At 46.8% G+C, this 21,022-nt stretch overlaps 1 protein-coding gene across 1 annotated transcript; it reads left to right on the forward strand.

The window, feature by feature from the left end:
* Positions 1-11,872: 11,872 nt before the first annotated feature.
* CCL22 (C-C motif chemokine ligand 22) lies at positions 11,873-19,925 on the forward strand. Its single transcript, XM_086350802.1, has 3 exons — positions 11,873-11,990; positions 13,389-13,512; positions 18,146-19,925. The coding sequence occupies exons 1-3, from the start codon at positions 11,918-11,920 to the stop codon at positions 18,228-18,230; spliced, it is 282 nt and encodes a 93-aa protein (XP_086206928.1). The 5' UTR covers positions 11,873-11,917; the 3' UTR covers positions 18,231-19,925.
* Positions 19,926-21,022: the final 1,097 nt, after the last annotated feature.

Raw genomic sequence — 21,022 nt, forward strand, 5'->3', positions numbered from 1 at the left:
CTGTGGCTTGCTAAGAAGGCTACAGGGGAATCAGAGTCCTCAGGGGAGAACCCAGCTTAGAGCAAAAAGTGAGCGAAAAGATGAAGAGAACAGGAAGACACCGGCAAGGATGTCCACTCATTACAGAACTCTCAGTAATAGTCAACATCTGGAAAAAACCTAAATGTCCACTGCCAGGCGAGTGGATGAAACAAACAATAGATTAGTTCTATGTTGAATTTGCTATATACAACAATGAAAATCAATGTACTAGATCCACATGGATCAACACGGAAAAAAAGCTTACAGACATAAACTTGAGTGAAATAAGCCAGTTGTAAAAGGTTATGTTCAGTATGATGCTACTTACGTAAAATATTAAGACCCCAAAATAATACCATAATAAAAGGCTATAAAAGGATAATGGCATCCTCAGAAAGGAACCCCAGCAACTTCAGAGTGGTGGTTTGTGGTTACCTGTGGAGACAGAGGGAGGGGAAATGACTGGGGGTAGGAATAAGATAACTTTAGTTATATCTAAACTATTTTATTTCTTTTTAAAGAATAATTTTATTTGTTTATTTATAGGCTCTGCTGGAGAAGGCAATGGCACCCCACTCCAGTACTCTTGCCTGGAAAATCCCATGGATGGAGGAGCCTGGAAGCCTGCAGTCTATGGGGTCACTGAGGGTCGGACACGACTGAGTGACTTCACTTTCACTTTTCACTTTCATGCATTGGAGAAGGAAATGGCAACCCACTCCAGTGTTCTTGCCTGGAGAAGCCCAGGGACCGGGGAGCCTGGTGGGCTGCCATCTATGGGGTCGCACAGAGTTGGACACGACTGAAGTGACTTAGCAGCAGCAGCAGCAGCATTAGCTCTGCTGGGTCGTCATTGCTGTGCTTGCTTTTCTCTGGTTGTGGTGAGCTGGGGCTGCTCTTTAGAAGCGGCAGCTTATTGTGGAGTGCGTGGACTTCAGCAGCTGTAGCTTGAGGGCTCAGTAGTTGCAGTTCCTGGGCTCTAGAGCACAGGCTCAATAGTTAAGGCACACAGACTTAGTTGCTCCGCGGCATGTGGGATCTTCCCGGATCAGGGATTAAACCCGTGTCTCCTACATTGGCAGGTGGATTCTTTGTCATTGAACCACCAGGGAAGCCCTAAACTATTTTACTTCTTAATGAAAAAAAAAAGTGAACCAAAACACAGCAAAATGTCAACTGCTATTAAATCTAGGTTGTAGGTTCCCAAGTTTATTTTAATTTTATCTGTGTTTGAAATATTTCATTTGAAAGTTAAAAAAACCTCTGAGGATATTAGAAAATATGGTAGTCATAGTAGAGTAGTATTGGCACAAGGATGGGCATACAGATCAATGGATTAGAACTGAGAGTCCAGAAATGACAGCATCCATTTAGGGGCAACTGATTTATGACAAGGGTGCCAAGATAAGTCCATGAAGAAAGAAGATTCTTTTCAGCAAGGAATGCTGGGACTGGATAGCCACATGCAAATGAATATAGTTGGACCCCTACCTCACATCACATACAAAGATTACCCCCAAATGAAGCAAAGATGGGAATGTAAGAGCTAAAAGTACCAAGAAGAAAACATAAGGCTAAGTCTTCATGCCCTTGGATTAGGTAATGGTTTCTTAGATATGACTCTTTCCTTGTTATAAGCAACCAAATAAAAAATAAATTAGTATCATCAAAATTTACAACTTTTGTGCTCCAAAGGACACTATCAATAAAATGAAAAGACAAGCCAAAGAATGGAAGAAAATAAAGATCAAATATTAGGATACATAGAAAACTGTTACAATTCAACAACAAAAACATAAGCAAAGGATATGAATAAACATTTTTCCAAAGAAGATATACAAATAGCCAATATTCACATGATCAGATACTCAGCATCATTAGTCATTAGGAAAAATGTGAATTGAAATCACAATGATATACCACTTCACACCCACCAGGATGGCTATAACCAAACGGGAAGATGATAACAAGAGTTCACAAGAAAATTGAAAATTGGAACCCTCACACATTGTTGGTGGGAGTGTAAAATGTTAGATCCCCCTTGGAAACACTCTGCTGTTGCTGCTCTTTAGTCACTAAGTCGTGTCTGACTCTTTCTCTGCCTCATGTACAGTCACCCACCAGGCCCCTCCGGCAGGTCCTCAAAAAGTTAAACATAAAATTACTATGTGAGCCAGAAATTCTTTTCCTATGGAATTCATTTCCTAAGGAATATGTGTATTCCTTAGATGCACATATAACATAGATTTATACAAAAGCCTGTACACAGATGTTTATAGTAGCATTATTCATAATAGCCCAAAACTATTTGAAAGGATTCAAATGGATAAACAGAATATGTTATATCCATAAGGAAGTATTACTCAGTCATAAAAAGAATAAAGTGCTGATAATGCTACAACATGGATACAACTTGAAAACTTAAAATGAAACACACAAAATGCCACCTATTGCCTGATTTCATCTATATGAAATGTCCATAAAAGGCAAACTCATAGAAGCAGAAAGTAGGGTCTGGGGAGGGGGAAAAATGGAGAGTGACTGCTGATGGGCGCTATGCTTCTTTTTGAGGTGATGAAAATATTGTGGAATTAGTGGAAATGGATACACACACCTTGTGAATATATTAAAAAAAACCACTGAATTATATATTTCCTTTATACTATTTAAAAGGGTGAATTTTAGAGTACATAAATTGTATCTCAAAAAACAAAATAAAAAGCTTAGGGCGACAGAGGACAAGATGGTTGGACGGCATCACCACTTCAGTGGACACGAACTTGGGCAAATTCGGGGAGACGGCGAGGGGCAGGGAAGCCTGGTGTGCTGCAGTCCATGGGGTCTCTATGAGTCAGACACGACGTGGAGGCTGAACAACCACAACGACAGAAAGGATCAAATCCAGACTCCATGTAGCCCTAGCAGCAGGCTTGCATTCTTTAAGGTGAGAGGGACTCTCACCATCTGAGCCCTTCTAATGGGGCTCCTCACTCTCACTAGTGCCTTCGGTCTTGTCTGGCTACAGCGATGAGTGATTAGAATGCGCCTAGACTCTGGCCTCAGACCTGAGTGTGAATTCAGGCCTCACCACTCACTGGCTGTGGACTCTGAGTCTCAGGTTCCTTATCTGAGAACTGGGGGTGAGGATGGTGGCCCCTTCTCAGCAGGGGGATGATGAGACAGTTGGTATGAAAAACAAGGCACAGTGCATCTGGCACTCACGATGGGCTGTCTTCATCTTTTTTTCGCCTTTTCCTCCTTCTTCCTCCTTCTCCTCCTTCTTCCTCTTATTACTGTAGTGGTTGCCACTGTGCCAATTAATCCCCAAATCTTTTACTTCTTCTTCCTCACCCTCCCTTCTCCATTTCCCTCTTGCTTCTCAGTCCACTTGTCTGGCCCAGGTGGAGTTCTGGACTCAAGTCACCTCTTGGCCAGGCTCTTGTCCAATTCTCTTTGCTCACAAAGTCCCAGGCTTGTCCACCTGCTGCCCCAGGCCCTCAGATAAATGTGCATATCCTTCCTTCTGTTTGTGGGACAGTCTGGGGGTGCTCATCTCCTCCCTGCCATGTAAAGGGGTGACAGGCTGTTCCCCCAGAAAATTTCAGGGTGGGGATCCCAGCCACTCAGAAATCAGAAGCCTGGAGTGGTCCTCAGAGCTCCACGAGGAGCCCTCTCCAGGGCCCCTCCGGCTTTGCTGAAAAGAGGAAGCTCTGAGGCAGCAGCTCTTCAGGGCAGGGACTTTCTCTTTGCCTCTCAGTGGAAGCAAAAGTCCAGACACTACTTCTAGGAATTTATCTACCAGATGTGTTCCCTTTCATGAACAGCAAACAGCATGTAAATGCAAAAGACTGGAAAACCCCCAAAACGTCCATCAATAAGCAGACCAGCTATATTAGTTTTGGTAGGTCCATACAGCAAAAAACCAGATGGCTACTGGAAAGAACGAGGCTGATCTAGACTACAGATAGGGACTTTTCCAAGATGCATTTCAGGTGAGAGAAGCAAGGAATAGAACAGTATTAGTGGTAAAGAAGCTGCTTGCCAATGCAGGAGACGTAACAGACGTAAGTTCGATCCCTGAGTCGGGAAGATCCCCTGCAGGAGGGCATGGCAACCCACTCCAGTATTCTTGCCTGGAGAATCCCATGGACAGAGGAGCCTGGCAGGCTACAGTCCACGGGGTCACAAAGAGACGGACACGACTGAAGCGACTTAACACACACATATGCTGCCCTCCTTCCCACCCTTCCTCCCTTCCTTATTTAGGCCTTTCTCCCATTTCTTTCAAAGAAATGCCTTTGTATATATGCTTACATAGACTGTTTTTGAAGGACAAATAAGAAATCATCAAGCTTTTTTCTTCTGAGAAAGGGAAATGAAATGTGGAGGGGAAGTCAGAGGTGAGAAAATTGCTTTTCAGCCTACCTTTTTCTTTTTTTTGGCTGCATGAATTTACATTTTTTTCTTTCTGAATAGGTCAATCATGCACATGGAAAACACTTCAAATCACTCAAAAGGGTATTTGGTGGAAAGCAAACCTTTCCTCCTCTAAACAGCTGCCCCCATCCACTATCCCAGTTCCCTCCTTAGGGGCAGCTCACGTGATGACTCGGTTGTATATCTTTTCAGATGTAAGCTAAGCATTTGTGTAAATACGTATTTACATATAATATTTTTGTAGAGATAATATATACATAGGGGTTTCCCAGATGACACAGTGGTAAAGAATCTGCCTGCCAAGCAGAAGAGAGTTTGACCCCTGGGTCAGGAAGATCCTCTGGAGAAGGAAATGGCAACTCACTCCAGTATTCTTGCCTAGAGAATCCCATGGACAGAGGAGCCAGGAAGGCTACAGTCCACAGAGTCACAAAAGAGTCCAGCATGACTCTGCAACTAAACAGCAATACATCAGAAGCTTTAAGTCATTTTAAAGATTTAAACCATTTTAAGGTGCACAGTTCAGTGGCATTAAGCACATTTACATTGTGCTTCTGTCGCCGCATTCCACCTCTAGAACTTCTCATCTTCCCAAAGAGAAGCTCTGTCCCATCAAATAATAGCTCGCCATTCCCTCCTCCTCCAGCCCCTGGCAATCACCATTCTACTTCTTGTGCCTATGGATTTGACCACCTCTAGGTACCTCATAGATACCTCCGGGAATCCTCCAGCACGTGTCTTTTTGTGACTGGCTTATTTCCCCTAGCATTAATGTCTTCGAGGTTTATCCATGTTGTCGCACAGCTCACAATTTCCTTCCTTTTTCAGGTGAGTAATATTCCATTGTGTGCGTGTGTTTCCATTCATCCACTGATGGACATATGGGTGGTTTCCACTTTTATGTATTTTTTTTTTAATAAGCAAAAAAAAATTTAAACAGAAGAAGAAGGACATCTGGGGAAAGGAGAGTTTGATCTGGGAGCCTCCCATGCATTGCCAGCACTGTGGAAGGACAGAAGCACAGGGCAGCTCTACTTCTTCACATGAAGAGGGAAAACATCCCCTTCCTTGGTAACTGCCGGGGATTCCCCACCCTCAGCCCTAGAGAAACTCCCCTTGCCTTTTTCTGACAGCTGGTCCCCTGAGCCCTGTCTGTGAACTCAGGGCTCTCCTCCTGCACAGGGGGAGCAGGCTGGGGGAGCGCAGGCTGGCTGGCACAGGTGAGGCTCACCGTCTTTCCGAGCCCCAGGGAAATGGGGCACTGGGGAGCAGAGGCTGAGTCAGCAGGAAAGGCTGGGGGCCCTGCCTCGTTGCTGGGGACAAAGGTGCTCTCCAGTGGGCAGCCCCTGATCCCACCCCCTGAGGCCCTGTGGAAGGAAACCCCGAGTTCAGATGAAAAGCCATTAGACCAGTTCTGTGCCTCTCCCTCCAGTGACGGTCCACTTTTCACAAGATCACTTCCACATCTAAAAAATATTTCTTCTTTTCTCCCCGTGTTTTCTTATGAAACATTTAACATTTTCAGGAAAGTTGTTAGAGCAGTTTAAAGATCACCAGTGTATCTACCACCTCACTGTAACATGGTTAACATCTAGCTGTGTTTGCTTTCTTTGGGATATTGTACGGGTATATCCATATACACACACACACGTAACACACATTTGCACATATACATGCATGCGTACACACACATACCAAGTGTACATACTCACATGTATACGTATACAACACACAGATGTAGGCATATGCACACTTGAATGCACGTCACCTATATGTATATGCGGTACATACATACATATGCATATATGCACATACACATATCCACACGCCTCTGTCTATACACACATCAATATGTACTCATATACATGAATACCTCACCTGAACTGAACTCTTTGAAAATAAGATCATCATGAATTTCACCCCTAAAAACTTCAGGTGCATCTCTTAAAAACAAGGACATCCTCCTACACACCTTTATAGTCTTTATCTTACCTAAGAAAATCAACAATAAAGCCCTAATATCATATTACATTTAAATTTCCTGGTTTCAGGGAGCTTAGCTCTGTGCTCTGTGGTAACCTAGACGGGTATGATGGGGTGAGGTGGGGAGGAGGCTCACGAGGGAAGGGAAATATGTATTCCTGTGTGCTCAGTCACTTCAGTTGTGTCGACTCTTTGCCAACCCATGGACTGCTTCCTGCCAGGCTCCTCTGTCCATGGGATTTTCCAGGCAAGAATACTGGAGTGGGTTGCCATCTCCTCCTCCAGGAGAATTTTCCTGACCCAGGGATTGAACCCACATCTCCTGTGTCTCCTGCACTGCAGGTGGATTCTTTACTGCTGAGCCACTGGGGATGCCTGGATATATGTATACATATGGATAATTCATGTGGTTGTACATCAGAAACTAACACAACACTGTTAACCAATTATCCTCCGATTAAAAATAAAATTTAAAAAATAAAAGAAAAAAGAAAAATAAATAAATTTCCGTGTTTGTCCTCAAAAGATCTTTTATAACTGTTTCTCAAAATTAGGATTCAACTAGTCTATATATTGTACATATCTGACTGTCTCTTAAATCACTTTTAATTTTCAATGTCCCTAATCCACATTTTGTAAAAAAAAGAACATTGACTATGTGTTGATCCCCGGACAGCTGTCTTTTTGGAGGCCTGGAAGGTTCCACCTTCTGCAGTTATCTGCCTTCTCGTGGGATCATTCATCTTCCTCTAGACCCTGTATTTCTTATAAAACGGGATTCAGGGCTAGAGCTTGATTAGACTCTGGGTAACATCTTTCTTTTTTCTTTCAAGATAATTTTCTGGAGTAGTTGGGTTCACAGCAACACTGAAAGGGGGGTAGAGAAATTTCCTGTGTACTCCCTGCCGCCACACATGGGTGGCTCCCTCGCTATTAACATCCCCCTCCAGACTGTGCATTTGTGACAACTGATGAGCCTACTTTGACACATTGTAACCACCAAAAGTCTATAGTTTATAATATTATGGCTTATTCTCTCTTGGTGTGTGGTGTACGGGTTTGGACCAAAATACAATGATGTGTATCCATCGTTATGGTATTGTATGGAATATTTTCACTGCCCTAACACTCCTCTGCACTCCACTTATTCATCTTTTCTTCCCTCTAACCCCTGGTAACCACTAATTTTTTATCATAGTTTTGCCTTTTCCGAAAGGTCATATAGTTGAAGTCATACAGTAGTTAGCCTTTTCAAATTGGCTTCTCTCACTTAGCTAGTCATTGGAAAAGGAAATGGCAACCCACTCCAGTATTCTTGTCTGGGAAATCCCATGGACAGGGCTGCCTGGTGGGCTATATGACTTAGCGACTAAACAACAGTAACCGTGATATGCATTTAAGTTTCCTCCGTGTCTTTTCACACTTTGATAGCTGTTTTCTTTTTAGCAGTGAATACTGCAAGGAGATCCAACCAGTCCATTCTAAAGGAGATCAGTCCTGGGTGTTCTTTGGAAGGTATGATGCTAAAGCTGAAACTCCAGTACTTTGGCCACCTCATGCAAACAGCTGACTCATTGGAAAAGACCCTGATGCTGGGAGGGATTGGGGGCAGGAGAAGGGGATGACAGAGGATGAGATGGCTGGATGGCATCACCAACTCAATGGGCATGAGTTTGAGTGAACTCTGGGAGTTGGTGATGGACAGGGAGGCCTGGCGTGCTGCGGTTCATGGGGTCGAAAAGAGTCGGATACGACTGAGCGACTGAACTGAACTGAATAATTCCATTGTCTGAAGTACCACATTTTATCCATTCACCTACTGAAGGACATTTTGGTTGCTCCTAAATTTTTGACAATTAGGAATAAAGTTGCTAAACTATAGGCTTTTGTGAGGACATAAGTTTTCAGTTTTCCTTTGGGTAAATACCAAGGGTTGTGATCATTGGACCAGACAGTAAAAGCATACTCAGTTTTGTAGGAAACCTCCAGACTTTCGAAGTGGCTGTGCTGTTTAACATCCCACCAGCAACGAATGGGTCCCTGTTGCTCCACAGCGTCACTGTTGTCAGTGCCCCAGACTTTGGCCATTCTCATAGGTGTGTAGTGGTATCTCCTCATTGCTTTAATTTGCATTTCCTTGATGACATAAGATGTGAAATATCTTTTCATATGCTTTTGTTTTCTTACTTTTAATTGATAATATATACATAATGTAAAATTTACCGTTGTAATCACTTTTTAAGTATACAGTTCAGTGGCATTAAATACATTCACTTTTTAAATTCTTTATTTAGTTTGGCTGTGCTGGGTCTCCACTGCTGCAGGCAGGCTTTCTCTAGTTGCTGTCAGCGGGGGCTGCTCCCTGGTTGCAGTGCTCAGGCTTCTCGTTGCAGTCGGTGGCTTCTCTTGTTTGAGGCTCGGTAGTTGCAGCAGCCGGGTTTCGTTGCCCCGTGCGGCATGTGGAGTTTTTTGGATCATGGATGGAACCTGTGTCCTCTGCACTGGTAGGTGGATTCTTGACCACTGGACCACCAAGTTGTGCAACCATCCGCACCATCCATCTCCACAACTTTTCCGTCTTCCCAAACTGAAACTCTGTATCCATTAAAGACTAACTCCTCATTCCCTCTGCCCTCCAGCCCCTGGTAACCACCGTTTTAGTTCCTGTCTTTATGAATTTGACTCCTCCAGGAACCCCACAGAATGGTAATCATGCAGTATTTGTCCTTCTGTGAGTGGCTTTTAACGAGGTCTTCCAAAGCAATGCTATGCCCTTCCAGGGCAGATCCATCAGGAGGCCCATCGGAATCGTAGTTGAACAAGCCCCGCCCGCCTCTGCCCGCCTGCCTCTCCCAGCTGGCTGCCCTCTGTTCCCGCACGCACTCTGCCCCAGCTTCTCAGCCCTTTCACACTTGACCCTTGCCCTTTCCTCCCTGGTGGGCTTCTTAGTATCATCTGAATTTCAGCTTGCATGTCACCCCTCATAGACTACACAGCCTGCTTTCCCATGGTCACCGTCTGTTTTGCTCTGTTTCATTTCCTTCCCGGCGCTCGCTGCAGCCTGACATTACCTTGCTTGTTTTTTTTTTTTTTTCTTCCTCTGTTTATTGTCTGTCTCCAAGGTTCACTGCTGTGTCCCCAGATCCTGGTGGTGTACCTTGCACACGGCAGGTTCTTGTATTAGTCTCCCCTTGTGTTGTGATAAATGGTGGTTTAATACAACACGAATTTGTTATCTTACAGTTCAGAAGTGGCTCAGTGGGTAAAGAATCTGCCTGCAATCAATGCAGGAGACATGGATTTGATCACTGGATGGGGAAGATTCCTTGGAGGAGGGCCCAGCAACCCATTCCAGTAGTCTTGCCTGGAGAATCCCATGGATAGAGGAGCCTCGTGGGCTACAGTCCGTGGGGTCGCAAAGAGTCAGACACTACTGAAGCAGCTGAGCACGCACCCATGCACAGTTTAGAAAGTCAGAAGTCCTAAATCAGTCTCAGTGATATGAAATCAAGGTGTTGGCAGGGCTGTTTTCCTTCTGGAATCCCTAGGGGAGAATTTGTTTCCTTGCCTTTCCCACCTCCTCGAGGCTGCCTGCATTCCTGGGCTCACAGCATCATATCATGTAAACTTCTGCTTATGTCATCCCTTATCCTGTCTGTATCTGACGCATTTGCTGGCCCTTCTTATAATGACCCTGCGATTGGATTGAGTCTATCCAGATAATCCCGGAAGTCTCTCTGTTTGAAGGGCTTGAACTTAAACACAACTGCAAAGTCTTTTTTACCATTTAAGGTCACATATTCACAAGTTCAGGGAATTACATGTGGACGTTTTGGGGGGTTCATTATTTTGTCTACCAAGGGCTCAATAAGTATTTGTTGAATGGATGAATAAATGAATGCCTGCATCCCTTTACAAGTAGAGTACTGCTGAGTCCTGAACTCCAGGCTGGCTCAGCCACTTACTGGCAAGTCCCTTTTTTCTCCTCCATTAGATGTATTCTGAGCACCCACAATGTACCCCACTCTTGGAAGATCCTGGACTGCCAAGCAAATAAATGGAGACCCTGCTTTCCAAGAGATGAATCAGTTTGGCTTCTGGGAGGAGCCCAAGAAAGAGAAAATATGATGTAATTTGTTTGAGTCCATGTTCTAGGTCACCCCAAAGAATTTTAAGTCCTGAGGGGGTGTGCTTACCTAGAGGCTGACATTTCAAATGGCTCTTGGTGCACGAGTAGGAGTTTATGCAGTAGGGAAGTGGAAGGGGCATACATGGCCAGGGACAGGCCACAGACCTCTTTGAGGAACTGTGAGGAGAGTGATGTGATTCCTCATGGGAGGGAGACCAGTTTTAGGGTGAGGGTCATATCTGGAATAGAGGTCTTGAAGGTCACAATCAGGAGAATGGGTTTAGCGAGGGCGCAGAAGGGTTTTGAAGCGGGCGTGTGGAGGTTGGAATCAGGGCTGCTCCCTCTGGTCACTGCATTGTGGAGTGGGGAATGAGGGGCCAGCACCTGAGCCTGGGGTGGAGGCGGCCAGGACAGGGTAGGGACAATGGGGACAGAGATAAGGGGACAGATCTGAGAGAGACTTAGGAAGTAGGATCAGTGGGACATGGTGGTAGATTGAGAAGGGTTGGCTGAGGAAGAGGGTAGAGACAGCTGGAAAGAAGGACAGAAAGAAAGTGAAAGTCACTCCGTTGTATCTGACTCTGTGACTCATTGAATTCTCCAGACTGAATACTGGAGTGGGTAGCCTTTCCCTTCTCCAGGGGATCTTCCCAACCCAGGGATGGAATCCAGGTCTCCTGCATTGCAGGCAGATTCTTTACCAGCTGAGCCACAAGGGAACCTGGAAATGTAAATGACCATGAACTGGCCCAAGTTGAGACCTTGTGAGAAGCCCTGGAGAATGCTGGTGATAGGGGAGAGAAAATAAGCCAAGGGGTCCATAGGCTTCTCCCTTTGAAGACAGATCCATGATGAAGGTCACCAAGGGGACAAGATGGGCCTCAGTTCCATGTGAGGGCTTGGGGCTGTTTGTCTCCTGTCCCCATTCTCACTTGATTTACAAACAACCACTGGGGTAAGTCGGTGGGACTCTGAAAACGTCTCCCCCATTTCCAGATGGGTAAATTGAGACCCAGAGGCGTCCAGTGACATGGCCAAGACCACACAACCAGCAGACCCCAGGGAGCACAGGCCTCCAAGAAGCCCAGCTCAAGGGGGATTTCACATCTCTTGAGACTCAGGGAGAGGTGAGCGTGGGGGTCCCCTTTGAGTGATTCCTGGCCACAGAGAATTTCCTCCTCTTTGAAGGAAGCAGGAGTTCTTCTTTCATAATGTGAATGTCAGAGACTCTGGCCTCACGGGTGACTAAGAGTGTCTGAGGCTTGTGGGTGTAGCAAGTGCTTAAATACCAGACCTCCCTGTCCTTTGGTGATTGTAGACACCTGAGCTGGGACACAGGTCAAAACGATGGCCAGCCTGCAGACCCCTCTCCTGGCTGCCTTCATCCTCCTGGCTATGATACTTCAAGCAACAGAGGCAGGTGAGATTGGGAAGAGGCAGGGCTCTCTGCAGAAGTCAAGGTCAGACAGTAGTGGTGGAGAGAGTACTGAACTGAGAGCCGAAAACACCAGTCTGTTGGCTGTTGGGCTAGTTCCATTGCTTCTACCAGACCTGAGTCTTTACGTCTGTTAAATGAGCAGCGCTGAAGGCTTGGAGTCTAGGATCTGCCTCAGCTGGGTTAGGGGTGGTGGTGGGCATGGCCCAGGGCCCCCCTAGAGAACTCAAGAATAGGGTCTTGGGGTGTGGAGAAGGAGCCCCTGAAGGAGGACCGCCTGGGTGGGGAAAGGTGGGAGCAGGGGTAAGGGCTATTCCCTTGGAAGACTGGTCCTGCCCTCTCACTGCCCCATTTTTGCTCTGGAACTTCCCCTCAACACTGGGCTGTTGATTTCTCTTTCCATCTCAAGGTCTGCTCTTCTGCCCTGTGTTGGGTAGGGGAATGAGGACTGGGCTGGGAGTCAGGAACGATGACTGCTCATTTACTGGGGGTTCATGAGCACTTTTCCCTGCATTAAAGGCCCCAGAGAGTAGGTACTATTATTACCCCCTGGATCTGAGGAGGAAATTAGGTCTCAGAGATGTTACGTGACTCAGAGTAGAGTAAGACTCGAACCGGGGCTTGGGTGACTGGACTCTGTCTGAGCCCTTGACCTGACACTCTCCTGGGTCCTGCTGTGTGGTCTGGGCAAATCCGCCTCCTTCTCTGGACCCCAGTCTCACCATTTGCTCCAGGAAGGGGATTAAAGTAGATGTGAGCTGAAGGGAAATTCTCCAAAGACCTGGAGAGTTCTTCAAAGTGCACATCTGTTTCAGCCTGGCTGGGACGAGGCACTGAGCTTTTCTGACAAGCTCTTAGGTGATGGTGATGAGGGTCCACAGACCTCACCTCGAATAGCAAAGTTCTAAGGCTCCTTCCTGTTCAGAGTCTCTGGATCCCATCTAGAGCTTCAGCATTGTTCCGTTTGTTTGGTTGAGTTTTGGTGGGTTTTTTATTCTTGGCCACACTAGGCATTGTTTTTTGTTGTCTGTTTGTTTGTTTCTTTGGGGAGTGCTATACCACTTAAAGAACCTTAGTTCCCTGACTAGGGATTGAACCTGTGCCCCCTGCAGTGGAAGCACAGAGTCCTAATCCCTGGACTATCAGGGAAGTCGCCTTAGGGCATTGCTGATGCTCAGTGAGTCTGACTCCCTCTCCCCTGAGCTGGCTGATGCAGAGTGTAGACTCTGGGTGCTTAATGGCTTCTTAGAGATCCAGAGTGGGGTTTTGAGGACCCAGAATCGTTTGGACACCAACCTTCCGCATGAGAACAGAAAAGCTAAGACAGAGGTGAGGGCCAAGGGAGACCAGCCTGTGACGCCCCTGAACACCCCTCTCCCCCAGGCCCCTACGGTGCCAACGTGGAGGACAGCGTCTGTTGCCGGGACTACATCCGTTACCCTCTGCCCCTGCGTTTGGTGAAATATTACTACTGGACTTCAAATTCCTGCCGGAGACCTGGCGTGGTGTGAGTAGGGAGCTGGGGAGACAAGGCCCTAAAGAGCCTGAGGGGTGTTGCCTGGGAGGATCCAGGTGCTCGTGGGTGGTCTCTACCCGGGGCTGGAGGAATGCAGCTGGACGCCTGGATGCCAGGGGGAGCCCCTGGCTGGACTAGATAGCTCAGCTGAGGCTTGGGTGTACCAAGAAAAAAAAAAAAACCCATGTGATCATTCGACAGATCTTATCGGGCACTTTCTTTGTGCCAGGCAGCACGTGCCTGGTTCTGAGATCGCAGAGGGTGCATCCGTGGGCATGGTGAGATAGGTAGTGTAGAGCTGCTATAGAGCGCAGGGTGCAGGGGACAGGCTGATCCCCAGTGCCCTGAGATTTAGTTATTTGAGGCAGTCCATTCTAATTTTTTTTCTTTTTGTTTATTGGGATATAGCCCATTAACAAATAATGTTGTGATGATTTCAGATGAACAGCAAAGGGACCTGTAAAGGGATATACATACACATATATCCATTCTCCCCCAAACTCCCCTCCCATGCAGGCTGCCACATAACACTGGGCAGAGTTCCATGTGCTGTATATAGTAGGCCATTGTTGCTTATCCACTTTAAATATAGCAGTGTGTACATGTCCATCCCAAACTCCCTAACCGTGCCTCCTCCACCATCCTTTCGCCCACCCAGGAGCCATAAGTTTGTTGTCTAAGTCTGTGAGTCTCTTTCTGTCTTGTAAGTAAGTTCATTTGTATCATTTCTTTTTAGATTCCACATATAAGGGATGTTGTATGATATTTCTCCTTCTCTGTCTGACTTACTTCACTCAGTGTGACAATCTCTGCTGCTGCTGCTAAGTCGCTTCAGTCGTGTCCGACTCTGTACGACCCCATAGACAGCGGCCCACCAGGCTCCCCCGTCCCTGGAATTCTCCAGGCAAGAACACTGGAGTGGGTTGCCATTTCCTTCTCCAATGCATGAAAGGGAAAAGGGAAAGTGAAGTCGATCAGTCGTGTCCGACTCTTCGTGACCCCATGGTCTGCAGCCCACCAGGCTCCTCCGTCCATGGGGTTTTCCAGGCAAGAGCACTGCAGTGGGGTGCCATCTAGGTCGATCCATATCGCAGAACATGGCATTATTTCATTCCTTTTCAATGAGGCAACCCATGCTTACCAGGAGAATATTAAGAGCTGACACTAAGTGCTTCCTCTGGGCCAGGCACTGCTCTGAGCATGACTGTTTCATTCTCATAGTGATCCTACAAGGAGGTGCTATTATTTCCATTCCACAGATAGAGAAACAGCCTCAGGATGGGATGAGGAGAAATGACTTGCTCAAGGTTGCCCAGGCTGGAACCAGGACTCTTGGGTCCTTGTTCTCCTTTGCTGCTTTCTCTCAGCTTCTTTGGTTCCTTTTCCTTGGCCTGGAGTCTGCTGGGGGTGGGGTGTTTGAACCTGGGGATTCATGAGCCCCTTTGGGTCTGTGTCATCATCTCCTCTTCATCCTTTTCATTCATCTTCCACCCCTCAAAGGGGTAAAAGGCAAGAAGACTGAAGCAGGAAGCCCTGCCAGGGTCTTGGTTACTTCAATACTGGGCCTCAGTTTCCCCATCAGTATAATGGGAATGACCACCTTCATTTATTTTTATCAAACGTGTAGAGAGTGCTTGTTAAGTGCCAGTTACTGTTATAAACACTTTATAAATATTAATAAATAGTAGTCCTTCAAACAACTCAGTGTAGTAGGTACTGTGAAATCTCCTTTTTACAGGTGAATAAATGGACACAGTGAGTTATGGGGCCTTTTTGAGCGTCGCAGGGCATGATAATAGGAAGTGGGAGGTGTAAGACTCAATTTCTGGCATATAATAGATGCTCAGTGAGAGGCAGTTGCTGTTGTTTAGTCGCTCAGTTTCTTAGTTGTTCTTTTGTGACCCCATGGACTGTAGCCCACCAGGCTCCTCTGTCCATGGGATTTTCTAGCAAGAACACTGGAGTGGGTTGACATTTCCTTCTCCAGGGGATCTTCCCAACCCAGGGATTGAACCTGAGTCTCCTGCCTTGACACATGGATTCTTTACCACTGAGCCACCAGGGACACACGTGATTATTGGATCTTGAGCCAGAAGGGATTCTAGAAGGAATGTGGTTCAATGAATGGCCGGGCCTTGTCCGGTGCCACAGAGCAGCCAGGGCAGGCTGTCCATGGCCAAGATCAATCCTGCTTTGCTGCCTTCTTTGTTCTTTCTGTTCATTGGTCATCTGTGTGTATGTGTGCACACATGTGTGCAGATCAGGGGTGTTTGTTGCAGCTCTGGCAAAAGTGGAAGCCCGAGCCCACAACTGCCACGTGGTCTTGGGCTATTGCTCCCCACTCTTGTCTGCTCTCAGATCTCTCCAGGGCGGGCCTGGATGGGGAAGTTCTCTGAAGGCCCTGCCCCAGAGCATCCAGTTTACGGCCAGCACGATGAGGCAGGTCTTACCAGCTCTGGCCCTTGGGCAAGTTCCTTTACCTCATTTGGGCCTCACTTTCCTCACTGGGAAGCAGATAGAATACTGGAGGCTCACAGGGTCGTTGAAGGATTTATGAAGAAAATCAATGTTAAAAGTTCAGGCCAACATATACCAAGTGAACCTTAAAAATGCATTTCAATATACATTAGGTGCAGCCAAATCCTGTTTGATTCCACTTCCATGAGGTACCTAAGAATAGTCGAATTCATAGTCAGAAAGTACATTGGTAGATGACAGGGATCAGAGAGTGGGAGGATGGGTGGGGAGATAGTGTTCAATAGGGACAGACTTTCAGTTTAAGAAGGTGAAAAATTCAGAAGATGGATGATGGTAATAGTTGCACAATAATGCGAATGTACTTAGTGCCACTGAACTGTCCAGTTAAATATGGTTAAAATAGTATGTTTTATATTATGTGACTTTTATTAGTTCAGTTCAGTTCAGTCACTCAGTCGTGTCCAACTCTTTGCAACCCTTTGTACCACAGCACGCCAGGCCTTCCTGTCCATCACCAACTCTTGGAGTTTACCCAAACTCATGTCCATTGAGTTGGTGATGCCATCCAGCCATCTCATCCTCTGTCGTCCCCTTCTCCTCCTGCCCTCAGTCTTTCCCAGCATCAGGGTCTTTTCAAATGAGTCAGCTCTTTGCATCAGGTGGCCAAAGTATTGGAGTTTCAGCTTCAACATTAGTCCTTCCAATGAACACCCAGGACTGATCTCCTTTAGGAGGGACTGCTTGGATCTCCTTGCAGTCCAAGGGACTCTCAAGAGTCTTCTCCAACACCACAGTTCAAAAGCATCAATTCTTCAGCGTTCAGCCCTCTTTATAGTCCAACTCTCACATCCATATATGACTATTTGAAAAACCATAGCCTTGACTAGATAAACCTTTGTTGACAAAGTAATGTCTCTGCTTTTTAATATGCTGTCTAGGTTGGTCATAACTTTCCTTCCAAGGAGTAAACGTCTTTTAATTTCATGGCTGCAATCACCATCTGCAGTGATTTTGGAGCCCCAAAAAATAAAGTCTGATACTGTTTCCACTGTTTCCCCATCTATTTGCCATGAGGTGATGGGACTGGGTGCCATGATCTTAGTTTTCTGAATGTTGAGCTTTAAGCCAGCTTTTTCACTCTCCACTTTCACTTTCATCAAGAGGCTCTTTAGTTCTTCTTCACTTTCTGCCATAAGGGTGGTGTTATTTGCATATCTGAGGTTATTGATATTTCTCCCAGTAATCTTGATTCCAGCTTGTGCTTCTTCCAGCCCAGCATTTCTCATGATGTACTCTGCATATAAGTTAAATAAGCAGGGTGACAATATACAGCCTTGATGTACTCCTTTCCTATTTGGAACCAGTGTGTTGTTCCATGTCCAGTTCTAACTGTTGCTTCCTGACCTGCATACAGGTTTCTCAAGAGGCAGGTCAGGTGGTCTGGTATTCCCATCTCTTTCAGAATTTTCCACAGTTTATTGTGATTCACACAGTCAAAGGCTTTGGCATAGTCAATAAAGCAGAAATAGACGTTTTTCTGGAACTCTCTTGCTTTCTCGATGATTCAGCAGATGTGGCAATTTGATCGCTGGTTCCTCTGCCTTTTAAAAAAAAGTTAAAAACAGACCTTTGGGCCAGCTCGTGGCACAATTATATAGCATCTACTGTCTGCTGTGCACTGTCGTGAGCACACCAGTTTATATATTAATTCATCAAATCGTCATCAGATTCCCAGGAAGTTGGACCACAATTATCACGCCCATTTTACCAATGTGAAAACAGAAGCTCAGAGAAGTTAAGGGACTCACTAACAAGTGGCAGAGCTAGAACTTTAATCCCAGATAAGCTGGTTCCAAAGTTCATGCTCTTGGCCACTATCCACTACCCGATACTCTCTCCCAAGACAGTGTCAGCAGTGATTATGAGCCTCTTGCGCATTCTATTTCCTGGCCTGTCCAGGCACTTGGGGCTGGGGCTGAAGGTATGGGAAGTCCTTGATGTTTATTTCCCCCTGTCCTTCTTAAGACATGTGAGTCACCTGCATTTATGAGTCACCTGCTGTATGCAAACCATCTGCAGTGGACCATGGCATCCTTGCTGCATGCTAATGAGGCTTCCTTCTCCCCCTGGTGTTTCTGCCTTCCAGCTTGCTGACTGTGAAGGACCGAGAGATCTGTGCTGACCCCAAACAGCACTGGGTGAAGAAGATTCTCCAGAAGCTGAACCAATGAGGCAGGCCCTGCTCTGATGACCATGGCCTTGGTTCTTCCAGGAAGGCTCACAGATCCCCACCTCCCTCCTGTTACAGCGGCTTCCTGACATGAGCCTGTGCCAACGACTCCTTCAGTGCTGACAGAGCTTAATCCCTGCAGCTGTCACCCTCAGTCAAGCCTCCAGCTGTGACTCTCATCTCCCCTCTTACCCTCCAACCCACCCTCTGCCCCACCAAAGCCAGAGGATCCACCATCCTGGTTAGTCATTCCTCTGCTCCAAACCCTTCTATGGCTCCCCATTGCCCTCAGCTGAAGTCAGAGCTCCTGAGCTTGACACCTCAGTCTCCAGTCCTGCCTCATTTCCCTTCATGCATGTTGGGTTCCAGCTCCCTGTTCTCCCAACCCATGTCATACCTTTCCACTTCTGGCTCTTTTCCTGGGCTGCTCCTGATACCCAGAATGTCTTTCCATTTTCTGCACCTGTCCGACCCCATCTGTCCTCCAGGGCATCATCACTCGACCTAAGCAGCCAGTAATTGAGATTCAGTTTTTTAAATTTCCATGGGCCCTCTGCCTCTCTTTAGCAACACTGATCACCATCTTCCCAGAATTCTCAGGACTTGGGAGCTTGTCCTCCAGCCCTATCAGCTAGACCAACATCCACACCTGAGTTACTTTGGTCTCCTGGCCTCCAGCACAGAGCACAGGGGCTGGTTCAGAATCAGAGCTCAGTAACAGGCTGCAGACTGAGTCAATGAAAGTAGTTTCTCTCTCCCACCTCCCAAAGGCTCTCATGCATCAATACAGAGACTTAAAGTCATCTAGCGAAGGGCTGGTGGGGTCCATTAGGAAGCCTCAAATTTGCCCAGAATCACTTTTCTCCCCCATTTTACCTGCATGTTAGAGGTCTTTAACCTTCTTGCTTCCCTTGGGTTTTTACTGCCCCTCCAACCTCCAACATCCAGGCCTGATTTCTTCAGAGGAACTCTTCAGAGTCCCTCATTTTTTCTTCCTCCTTTCCCAAATAGCTAATAATGAAATTCATGCTACAGTGTGAATGACTACACTTGGCTTGGTATTATAAGCTCTAGTTATATTTGTATAAGTAAAGAAGGCAAATGCTTAAAAGGCCAAATAAATGATGGGAAGAACTTCTAGGAAATGTGTGGGACGGGAACAAGGCAGTGATTTCCTGACCCCTGAAGTGAATGTGTGGGGTATAGTTAAGGGAAAGAGCCTTGAATGGAGGTTGTTCTCAGGTGGCTGTGGCCAGGCTAATGACTGGGATTTGGGACTCATCTGGAACTCTTTGGGGACAACAGGTTCCCCAGGTATCTGTGCTTTTTCCTTTCTGAGGGACCCTGATGCAGCATGGCAGGGTGGTTGTCACTGTGTGACCCTGAGGAGAACATTTAACCTCTCTGAGCCTCACCTGAGAATGGGAATACCCATCTGAAGGGATTTGCTGTTAGGCTCAGGTGGAAGCCACAGGGAATGTGGCTTTGCCAGGCATAAACATCAGTGTCTTTCAGGGCTTCTGTCCCCTCCTAGAGCCCAAGGGCATTTGTCCACTGCAGGTACTAGAAGTGTTAACCTGCCCGCTGCCCATGCACATGGCCTCCAAGTGTTCTGGGATCTCCCTCCCTCCTGTCCTGCCCCTGCCCCTGCCCCTGCCCCTCAGGCCTTCTGGAAAATAAATCCTCTGCAACAGTGTCTGCTTTGTTCCTTGGCATGTGCTGTTCCTGTGAGGTGGGGCAGGAGACCCACGGCCCCCTCTCTCCCAGCGGAGAAGCCCTTGACCTTGGTACATGAGCTGGCTTGCACAAGGTCACCCTGTGAGAGGGTGGGGAGTCTCAGCCAGACCTCAGGACCTGGGAAGTAGCCGAGCAGGTGCCAGCAGGGAACCCCAGACATGTGTCCACCCTGGGACCACTTGACAGGAGGAGTTGATGAAATCATTCATTCAGTCCTCAATTGTAGATCTTTGAGAAGCATATTCATTCACTCATTCAATAACCCAACCTTAACCTTCCCCCTTCAAGGGAGAACACAGAGACAGAGGAGAGTGTATTAGTCAGGAAATGCTACTTGCAGAAACAACCCCACGAATCTCAGTGGCTCAACTCCATACAAGGTTTTGTCTTCTCACATGAAGTCTGACCGGGCATTCCTGGTCTGTGGTGACCTTCCACCCATGTGGTCATTCAAAGACCCGAGCTGCTTCCCACTCATGGCTCCAACCTCCTCCAGGACCAGGTCTCTTATCCATCATCCAGAAGATGGGAAAAGAGAATGGAAGCTTGTGGGAAGACTTCATGAGCTGGGCCAGAAACGGGCTCATCACTTCTGCCCACGTGCCATTGGCAGAACTCAGTCACATGACCGCCCTGACAGCAAAGGATGCTGGAAAGTACAGCCAAGCTGTATATCCAGGAAGAAGAGGGAGTGGATTTGGGGAGTATCTAGTTCATCTGGTGCCGAACTTCCCTGGGGCCTAAAATGGGTGTGCTTCCCTGGAGGAGTTCCTGGACACACCTTGCTCTGCCAAAAACGACCAGAAAAAGGACTTCTCTGCTCTTGCTGCATCTTCATTATTTCCTCAGTGTACATTCTGTTCCATGGATATCTTGGCACAAGTGGCCTTTGCTCCCTTTTGGATCTGGCTCTCACAGTGAGATTTCCAGGGTTGAGGCTCCAGACACCCGAAACACTAACTGAGAGGCGTGGAAAAGCATCATGAAGGGCATAGGTCACAGGTTCAGACAGACATAGGAACTCTCACCAGCTGTGTGTCTGGAACAAGTTATCTG

Source organism: Bos grunniens, chromosome 18, assembly GCF_055505025.1.
Source record: "Bos grunniens cultivar Pamir isolate PY7600 chromosome 18, Bosgru_T2T1.0, whole genome shotgun sequence".
Taxonomy (NCBI): domain Eukaryota; kingdom Metazoa; phylum Chordata; class Mammalia; order Artiodactyla; family Bovidae; genus Bos; species Bos grunniens.